The 11,153-nt window shown below is 33.3% G+C and overlaps 1 protein-coding gene across 1 annotated transcript; it reads left to right on the forward strand.

The window, feature by feature from the left end:
- Positions 1-1,936: 1,936 nt before the first annotated feature.
- On the forward strand, positions 1,937-9,305 carry LOC132736448 (uncharacterized; the record flags this gene model as incomplete). The annotated part of the gene is given in 6 exon segments (XM_060723591.1): positions 1,937-2,054; positions 3,729-3,918; positions 4,524-4,652; positions 5,506-5,830; positions 6,255-6,287; positions 9,219-9,305. Coding segments are annotated over 5 exon segments (724 nt in total), but the record flags the coding sequence as incomplete, so codon positions are not given.
- Positions 9,306-11,153: the final 1,848 nt, after the last annotated feature.

Below are 11,153 nucleotides of genomic sequence, written 5' to 3' on the forward strand. Positions count from 1 at the left end.
TTTTTTTGACGATTTCCGGTAATCAGAATGAAACGTTAATTTAATCGAGTACTTTTTACACAGTCAAATACAGTGAGCCGATCTGACTTTACATTGTAGCATCAGCCTTACTAGTACAACAAATCTCCGCACGGTCTATTGAACATCTACATATAGTATACTAATTGCACCTGGCCCAAGAAATATGGTGAGTCTTGGTGACCAAATCTGCAGTATGCGGTATGTGTTTTATATCGCCGTTCAACATGTTCAAGGGAACCTATAAGGTGTTGCACTAGCCATTCCGCAGTGAGGCAAAGACAGTACTTAGATATGTAGGTGTCGGCTGGTTCCGATAACGATGCATGTATGTATTCTGGGCTTAATAAGGGTCCATCTGTCCTTTTTAGGCACTAAAAGTACTGACCCCGAACATATCACCATTGATGTCTCGACCAAAGGTAACCTTCAGAAATTCACTGAATCTACATATATGTGATGCAAGTCGATTTTTTGTGATGTTTACTGTTTTGATGCACGGGAGACCAATGAGACCATAATATGTAACATGGAGAAAAAATAAAGTGTTACTGCCAAAATAAACAATCATTATAATCTTTACTAAAATAAATTGAATATACATTGTAGATTTACACTAGTACTCTCAGTGGGCTACCGCCTATATCATGCAGATATCACACGTGTATCTATAAAAACCACCCTGTTTAAAGAGCCAGCTTCACGTGCTTTGTATAGCAGTAAGTGGGACCACGGATTTATATTTATATTATAAATCCGTGGTGGGACATCCGAGATATGCACGAATTTATCCGATGATGCACAACAGACAATTGTGTATTTTTCCGAAATGATTTATTTGCATGAGAGATTTTGTACATAACATTATCTCTTGTGAACAAATTCAACAAACCATACCTTAAAATTTAATTACCATTGAAGGAGTTAACCTTTTCCAGAATTTTATATTCACAACAGTGTTGTCACAGTGTGGCAGTCGTAAAAATGTTGCCCATACTTAAATTCACTGTTTTTTTTTTTCTTTTTTCATTTTTTTTTTGTGGGGAGGGAGCGGGGGAGGTGTAGTCCTTTTTAGGTCGAGTCATCACTTGTTGTGTTGAGGATTAATTACCGCTTAAACCAGTGCGATGTTACAAGTCTGCAAATGTCAATTGTCAATTTCACTATTCACGTTGTTTACATTGCTCTCGCTCGAGGGATCTCCCATTTCAGGCACCTGACCATTTTGTTTCATGCACCAGCGCCATGTCAAAGAAAACTGCTGATTATTATAATCTACAGATGTAAAGAAAGGCTTGCATCGGATTTATTTCGTAATCATACGCAATATATTAGTAAGTGAAATATCGAAAATAAATACAAATGTATAGGCTTTAATTAAAATTGTAAAATTATAAAAAGAGCGCGAGCACACGCGTGCACATATACACACAAAAATCAATAATGAAAAAAAAGTACCACAACAAAGGCACTGTAATAATTAAATGATAATAGAATGGTGTCAAAATATGACAACTCTATATGGTATTTTTTTTTATAATTGAATACATGTTCGACAAAACGCGGTCAGAAAAGTTGGATTTCCATGAAAGATTGTCACTGCTATTAAACCCAATGGCCGAAGACTTATAAAAATATAACATGCTAACATAGTTTGAAGTGTTTTCCCCTATATGAAACTATCTTAATTGGTGTAAACGAAAGTAGATCGAAGTTAATTATAGGATATGGTAGACATGAAAATAAATTTTAAGTTCTGTTACACATAATTAATCCTAACTGGATTACAATCAATATTATTATTCTAATTGAATGTATGTGTTTTGACATCAGAATAAATTACTTGAAATTCGACTAAGTAGTAAGTTAGTTATAATTATATCGCGGTAACTACGTACGCTTTAAGTTAGCAAAAAGGCCGAGGTGATCTGAATGTGTCACCCGGAAGTCGATAAAACAATCTGTTACAAATACTCAGAAACGATGTAAAATAAATTAGGAATTAACGGTTTTGAAAGCTGTTCTAGTTCATACAGGTTTTTGTATGTTTGTTTTGTATATTAAGAAATAAAATCCTTAGATGTGTTTTGTAAAAAGTTATCTATATATCACTTAATTTGAAAGTGAGATTCTACTTTCGGTTTCCGTGTAAAAAATTAATATATTTTAACTTTATAATATTTCAATATTTTTAAAACAATCGGCACAGAAACATCGTATTGTAACCAAGACTGCTTCAATAATATATATAAATTTGTTATACTTTTTATTTGACACATTATATTGTTCTTGTTTATCAAATTTTCATACATTTTAAAAAGGCCTACAAAATATATATGTTAATTTAGTAATTAATTTTGTAAATCTTAAATTTAATGGCCTGAAACATTAACATATTTGTACAAACATTCGAAACAATTTTAATGTTATTTTTCAACCGTGATATTAAAAAGTCCAATGTTTCCATGCAAAATGAAACTAATTAATTTAAAAACGAAAGTAGATTAAAAATTGATATTTTGAACATCTCAGGCTTAATATTCTTTCAAATTCATTCCACTGAGACCAAATCCTTCGAAACTATTTCAATTTTACCATAGTTACTTTTTCTGCGTGATCAACAGTCGATGTTTCAAAGCAAATCGAAACGAATTTCAAAACGAAAGTATAGATTATTTAATCAACTGTTCGTACAAATAAGGCTTGACATTCTTTTACATGCATGAAATTGAAAATGAATACCTGGAATTTTTTATATTATATAACAGAGGTCTATAAAAATCCTCTTCCCAATTGAAATTTTCTTTAAAAGCGAGCAGATTTCCCCCAAAACACTATAACTTACACTAGGTTTTAACTTTCCCAAATTCACAATTTTAGCGATAGTTTTTCTAAAAATCAAGAGACTAAAGCCTTTTCCCAATAAAGGGATAGAAAAGATCAGACTACAGTCTCCGAAATTTTTTTTTTCAAGGAGTTAATTCCTTTTACCAAATTTAAAGCCAACAAAACAAACAATGGTTCAGGTAATCGGCCACTGAGTAACTTTTTGGAAACTATACAAGGACTCCATATCAAGAGGCTATTTAAAATGAAAATAAAGACATTTCTGGCTTAATTAATTAGCCATCAGTAAATTGGGAAATCATTTTTCTACATGCATGATCACGTGTTGGTATTTAGTATATGCTTGTATCATTTTTCAATGAAAAACAAGTTGAGGTATTGCCATGACCAAGTCGTCGGCATCAGCGTGGTTAAACTTTTTTTTTTGGTGTATGGTCATTTACTTAATATCTAACAGGCCAATAACATAGAAACATTGGCAAAGTTCCGTGTATGGTCATTTACTTAATATCAAGAGCTATAACATTGAAATTTATATCTGGGTGTTCTGCGTGTATGCCGATTCCGAGGTCAAAGGTCAAGATCCCTGTGTGTCCATTTTCTTCTTAACTTACTATCAAAGATGCTTTTATATAGAAAATTCCATCAGTAATAAGAATGTTGATAAACATGTGTATTTCTCATATTTCAACTAGAAGCAAAGATGGTTTAAATCGAAAATGCGAAAAATGCGAGTCGACAGAGAAGTTAACAGTTTTGTTCTTCTTTAAAGAGTGCACAGCTTCTTCTTGTTGGTTTTTTTTTCTTAAAAAACTAAACTTTTACCGTATCTTTGAAATTTTACATCTTATTTTTGTTCTTAGATCATTTTACACTAAAAGTCGTCTGCTGAAAGATTAAAGCATGTTCAAGAGTAATACGTCAACCCAAGTGCACGTGCTGACCTTCCTGTCGAAGACACATTTTGACAAAGGTCGTTTTGCCGTAAGCGTTGAGGTCATTCGGAAGAAAACTGTCGACTCTGTTAAACAGAAGAGAAAAGCCGAAGAGCAGGTGAGTAAATTGCAAATTTTCTCACAGATAAACAAAATTTTCGGTTACATTTGTATTTGATTGTTAATATTTTCTTCATTTCCTTGGATTAAAAAGTATGTTTTTTATAAGTCAAGGATAGCCTGATTTAAAAATATACTTAATCTCTCATATTATTATTTGATGCCTGTTATATTTGGGAGGAACAAATAAGTTGTTTTTTCTAACAATTTATAAGTGTTTCAGTGTCAGAGCTACCTCATTAACTTCATCGATAAGAATTCATCGTTCGGTATGTTTTCTTGCTTGCCACAAGCACACACGCAAAAAAACCCAGAAAAAACAACAAACAAACAAACAAACATGAATTTTGTGTTTTTTTATGTTCGTGAAACCTTCATAATATGTATCATATTCACCATCATCAGCATTATTTTATCATCCTCATTTGTTAATAATAATAATTATCATCATTATTAACAACAAAAATAACAGCAACAACAACAACAGACACAACAACAGTAACAATAACATATAGCATCATCATTATCATCATCAACATCATCATCATTCTCTCGGTTATCATTCAGCACTATTCAAGATCATAAAATGCTTGTTTATTTTAGGTTTACATAGAGCATGAAAATGTGGTCGGAAGTTGCTCCCCAGAATTTGAGCTTCCACTGAAGGAAAAGAAGTGCGATATTCAGTTTTCAATATCCGGGGCTCTGGCACCACGGTCAGCGTTAGAACCGGTAATGATATGTTTACTTTCATTTACATCCGGTAGCCGTCTGCATAGATGGTTTCTTCATTGCGAAATGAATCGCTTCTTTCTCATTTTTTTCGCCCTGCATGTACGTAGAAATCGGCCAGTGTTTATTTGTAAAGAAGCTACACTGAAATCATAAAGTCTGAAAACATAAACTTTGAGATTTCTTTACATAGATAATTTAAGCACTTAAAATGGAAAAATCTGCAAAATAGAAAATCAATAAAGTTAGTTCAATTCTTAGCAAAGCGCTGTAACGCTTTTCATTTTTATATCATTTTACGCAAAACAAAGGACTATTCTGATAAAAGGGGATGAGGGAATAGTCTGAAAATTTGCACAAAGTAAGTCATTCACACTAACACTAAACGCATACAAATCTCTGAAAAAAAATTCCAGTCCCGTCATGTCAAAAAATCTCAGTGGATTCCCCTTGTACATTACGTTAACAAGCTACTCATTTTAATTAAAATGTAACTTAGTTATACATGTATATTATTAGTAATAACGATTTTTGACAGGTTATATGATCCTATATAAACGGTTGTTTATAAAGATAACCCGAGTCGCTAGGCGATGGTTATATTGCAAACAATCGTTTATATACAGCCATATAACTTGTCAGAAATATTTATCACGAATTTATAATACAGATAGCATCATTTTTAGAGGAATAAAGTGAGATTTTTTATAAATCGACAGCAACCGTGTATATTATTAGTTATAAAGATTTTTTGACAGGTTAAATGGCCCTATATAAACGGTTGTTTTGAAAATATAACCCGAGCCGTGCATTATTATAAATGTTTTACAACATACGATCTTTCCAACAACAGGGGGAGGACATTCTGGAATATAGCGAGTCTTTGAGTGAATGCAGAAAACATTTATCACTGGTTCCCACATATGATGAAAACAGCGAGGGGAATGCCACGATCAAGTTCAAGGTCGACGGTAGAGTGAAGCATACGGTGACTATACATGAGGTACCGACGATCAGAGGGGTCAGCATTTCCAGTAACTCGAGCTCGTATGCAGACGTTACAGGCGCACCGTCTAGGCAGACAAGCGTCTTTAGCAGCAGTGTGAGTTCGCAGTCGTTGGGAAGCTTGGATCCATCATTGAGTTACAGCAATGATGCCGATGATTCAGTTGATGCAGGCGAGTACAATTTTTATTCTTGTCTGTTCTTTATGTGCTGCTGCTACCACTACCGCTGTTCCTTTTTGTGCTTGTTTTTGTTGATTATTTGTTGTTGTTGTTGTTGTTGTTGTTGTTTTAATTTGTAGGGATGAACTAATTTGGGTTTGTTAATTCGCAACATGAGGATGTCCTCTAAAAATTATTTATCATTGCAACAGCCCTTAAACATTGAAAACGAAACTACCATTTTTATTTTATAATGTTTTATTGTTCTTTGTTAATTAATTTACTATTAACATAACAACAATTGTAACAAAGGGTTATTTCATGATGTTATTTTGTTTTTGAACTTGTTGCTTTTTCGATAAAAAAAACATTTGGATAAGAATGCATGTCCTAAACTAATGCATGTTCTCTCTAAATTTCCTAGTTATTTTTTCAGGAACTGTAAGGGAGCTGAACACTTCTTCCTCAGGTAAGTATCCAGTTTAGATTTCAAGAAGTTAAGTTCTAAATGTCATGGTCCTAATTAAGTTATTTTATTTTCTCATAAACATAAAACAAGGTGTCAGATGTTGTTCGTATCGTACAACCAAACACGTGCGCAGTTTTGTTTACTTTGCTACAAACAATTAAAGTTCCGACGGGCCCGGGAAGGTCCTGGAATTTAAAAATGTCCCTTCCCGGCCTTGAAATGTGCTAAAATAAATTCTACTAAAATCGGGAGCGGTCCGGGGAAAAGCCCGGTAATTTGGCGAAAGTCTAAGCCGTTGCCGTTGGTAAATTTAGTGTTTTTGCGACGGACGCGCCCTCAGGCGCGTTCAGAGCTAAGTCATCTACACATGGGAATTCGTTGGCTACAATCGCGCAATGTGTTCTAAACCGATTAACAGCCCAAGAAATAGTACATGAATTTGATCCTTCAAAACTCCCATACTTTGTCTGGATATCTTAAAATCTTCCATATTTAGCCTTTTCAATTTCAAATTAAGTTATCCAAGTTAAAATATGAACGTATATTATTGATAAAAACGTTGTAGTCCCGTAGTATTATTGCGCAATATGCAAATTACTGCCGAAACGATTTACCGCTGTCGAAAAAGTAGGACAGCAAATTATACTACAATAAAGGTGTAACCTCTGAGTTCCAAGACATAATTAGTAGGAAATAAATATTTCTACGTTATACAAAACATTATTATTAACAAATCAAAAGTTTTTCGTGACTCTAGGATAACTCGCGCATTAATAAAAGAAGAACTATTTTCGTGACTCATACCGCAGGTTTAGCTGAATATTCAGCAGTTATTAATATATTAGATACAGTACAATGGTTAGTATAAATATCTATTTTTGAAAATGCATGTAAGAAGAGAGTTTTTCAACACTTTACCGCCATGTAGTCTTTCATGGTAAGGAAGTTATAATATCAGTTCTACTTCCGATTATTGTGGTTTGTTTACATATTTTTTCTAGGTCATGATATGAGTTAAACTTCGCTATTCTAAAAATAAATTCTGCTTCACCTGTTCTGATTTTTGGACAGGCGATTAGGGAGTACACATTATACATGTAATAAACCAGCGGATTACATGCAATACTTTTAGAAATTCTATACAATTGTAAGAAGCAAACAAGTTGAAAATGGAATTTAGTGTGAAATTGAAAAGGACAACTAAACACTGTAGTGCTTGAGTGACATTTAAATTAAAATAAAAACGATGTGCTCTGGCCTCTACATCTTTACCTTGTAAATAAAAAAAATCTAAAAAATACACTATTAATTGTTGATGATTTTAACCAAAATTTTTTTTAATGAGACATATCCAAGAGAAATAAAGATACAAATGACTTTTATTTTATTGTCTATATGCCCACTATGATCTCAAATGTATAATGTATTATGTTTGAAGTTTATTTGCCTGGTTTTATTTTAGAAATATTTCGTTGACAGTTTTTTTTCTATTTACATATCATTTCTTGGAATAAATCGATAAGGACATTGATTTACAAGTTTGACCAGAGTTTTTAGGCATAAATTTCATTCTGTATTTAAGTGCTTGAAAGTAGAAAATCTGAATTATATCAGTTTGGGACACAAAATATATTGCTCTACAAATCTCGAACTTGTACGGAACAAATTTTCTCTGTTATATATTTTGTGTTTTGTTTTTGTTTTGTTTTTTCTAAAAGAAGCCTGAAAAATATGTTATATGTAGTTATATTTACTTGTTTGTAGTTATATTTACTTGTTTAAACTTTCATGGCAAATTTATATTTACTAGTTTAAACTTTCTAGGCAAATAAATAAATTTGCCCTTTTTCAATCTACAACCTTGTTACTTTTCTATTTTCCAATACATAGTACACAGGGCCGAAGTTTGGTTGTAAAACAGATGAGATAAATATATTTTATAAACATATAAAATAATTTATAACATTGTTGTACTTTTCGTGAATTGAATTCCCTTCCACTGATATGCTATTTTAGGAATTACCATTAGCCAATCAGAGAGTACAATGTTATCACATGACTTTCTTAACCAATCAAAATCCGGCATCTTCATTCTTAGCCATTATTTTGCGAAGGATAATACGCTTATTCATTTTGCTCAACCGCCGCCTCCCTTTTCCTCCACCTCTTATTTCGTTTACTCTCTTTTTGGCTGTTGGTTTTTATTATTTCTTATAATATTTACACCACTTGTTTTTATTACTTCTTATAATTTTGACTCCACTTCTCTTTGTTGTTAAGTCATATATATGAACTTTTTAAATTTTGAGATACAGACAATTATGTTATAAGTACTTATATTTACTTGTTTAAAGGGCGGTTTTCGTCGCCCAGATATGGAAAAATATGTTATATGTAGTTATATTGGCGGTTTTCGTCGCCCAGATATGGAAAAATATGTTATATGTAGTTATATTTACTTGTTTGTAGTTATATTTACTTGTTTAAACTTTCATGGCAAATTTATATTTACTAGTTTAAACTTTCTAGGCAAAAGTTTAAACTAGTAAATATAAATTTGCCATGAAAGTTTAAACAAGTAAATATAACTACAAACAAGTAAATATAACTACATATAACATATTTTTCCATATCTGGGCGACGAAAACCGCCACAAAAGACCAGGAAACCTGGTCTGCCGCCCAAGCTTAATGTCTCTCCGGTTGCATGTCCGTCGCATTCAGTGCTGCAGCACTTTGATTTTCTAGTAGTGATAACTGCTATTTAAATGGCGGCAGCAGTTTCTACCTTTGACGGTCCTGAGGATTTTAGTAAATCTTCCTCCGGACGCTAACAAATCAAGGGATCTGGAAGAAAAAGAATATATTGAGGCAAAATTGGATATAGCTAGAAGAATTAAATGCCTATGTTTTTCGTATGATATTTTTTAAGGTGAGGGGCATTGTAGTGGCAGTGTTGAAGCCGATAGGATACCAGACGACTCTCTTGACCGATATCCACCACTGAACCAAGCTATGGGTAAAGATAGTATTGAACTTCTTTTTTTCATTTTACACTTCTTAAACCTTAATTAGAAATCTTACTTGCTTGGTCCATGTGATTATGTGACAGACGATAGTTTGTTGGAGGCTTTCGGTTTTATCAGATGATGTATAACATATGAGAAAATGAATTATTTTTAGCTCACCTGTCACAAAGTGACAGGGTGAGCTTTTGTGATCGCTTTTCGTCCGGCGTCCGTCCGTCGTCCGTCCGTCCGTAAACTTTTACTTTAAATGACATCTCCTCATAAACCACTAAGCCAATTTCATCCAAACTTCACAGGAATGTTCCTTTGGTGGTCACCTTTAAAAATTGTTCAAAGAATTTAATTCCATGCAGAACTCTGGTTGCCATGGCAACCAAAAGAAAAAAATTTAAATATCTTCTTTTAAAAAACCCAAATAGCTAGAGCTTAGATATTTGGCATGAAAAATCTTCTAGTGAGTGTCTACCAAGTTTGTTCAAATAAAAGCCCTGGGGTCAAAATTGGCCCCGCCCCAGGGGGTCATTGATTTTCCCTATATGCATATAGTAAAAACTTAAAAAATCTTCTTTTAAAGAACCCATAGAGCTATAGCTAAGATATTTAGCATGAAACATCTTCTAATGGGTGTCTACCAAGTTTGTTCAAATAAAAGCCCTGGGGTCAAAATTGGCCCCGCCCCAGGGGGTCATTGATTTTCCCTATATGCATATATTAAAAACTTAAAAAAATCTTCTTTTAAAGAACCCAAAGAGCTAGAGCTAAGATATTTAGCATGAAACATGTTCTAATGGGTGTCTACAAAGTTTGTTCAAATAAAAGCCCTGGGGTCAAAATTGGCCCCGCCCCGGGGGTCATTGATTTTCCTTATATGTGTATAGCAAAAACTTAAAAATCTTCTTTGAAAAAACCCATATAGCTAGAGTTTAGATATTAAGCATGAAACATCTTCTAGTGAGTGTCTACAAAGTTTGTTCAAATGAAAGCCCTGGGGTCAAAATTGGCCCAGCCCCGACCCAGGGGGTCATTGATTTTCCCTATATGCATATAGTAAAAACTTAAAAAGTCTTCTTTTAAAGAACCCAAAGAGCTAGAGCTAAGATATTTAGCATGAAACATGTTCTTATTGGTGTCTACAAAGTTTGTTCAAATTAAAGCTCTGGGGTCAAAATTGGCCCCGCCCCGGGGGTCATTGATTTTCCTTATATGTGTATAGTAAAAACTTAAAAAATCTTCTTTGAAAAAACCCAAATAGCTAGAGTTTAGATATTAAGCATGAAACATCTTCTAGTGAGTGTCTACCAAGTTTGTTCAAATAAAAGCCCTGGGGTCAAAATTGGCCCCGCCCCCAGGGGGTCATTGATTTTCCCTATATGCATATAGTAAAAACTTAAAAAATCTTCTTTTAAAGAACCCAAAGAGCTAGAGCTAAGATATTTAGCATGAAACATGTTCTAATGGGTGTCTACAAAGTTTGTTCAAATAAAAGCCCTGGGGTCAAAATTGGCCCTGCCCCGGGGGTCATTGATTTTCCTTATATGTGTATGGCAAAAACTTAAAAATCTTCTTTGAAAAAACCCAAATAGCTAGAGTTTAGATATTAAGAATGAAACATCTTCTAGTAAGTGTCTACAAAGTTTGTTCAAATAAAAGCCCTGGGGTTAAAACTGGCCCGCCCCAGAGGTGTCATTGTTTTTAACTATATGCATATAGCAAAAACTTAAAAAATCTTCTTTTAAAAAACCCAATGAGCTAGAGGTTAGATTTTAAGCAGGAAACATCTTTTTGTTGGTGTCTACTTTTTTTAAGTTGTAAATATCCAAAACTTTTTTCTTAAGACA

The sequence above is a fragment of the Ruditapes philippinarum genome, unplaced genomic scaffold, assembly GCF_026571515.1.
Source record: "Ruditapes philippinarum isolate M1 unplaced genomic scaffold, ASM2657151v2 ctg1013_1_1_1_1, whole genome shotgun sequence".
NCBI classification, from domain to species: domain Eukaryota; kingdom Metazoa; phylum Mollusca; class Bivalvia; order Venerida; family Veneridae; genus Ruditapes; species Ruditapes philippinarum.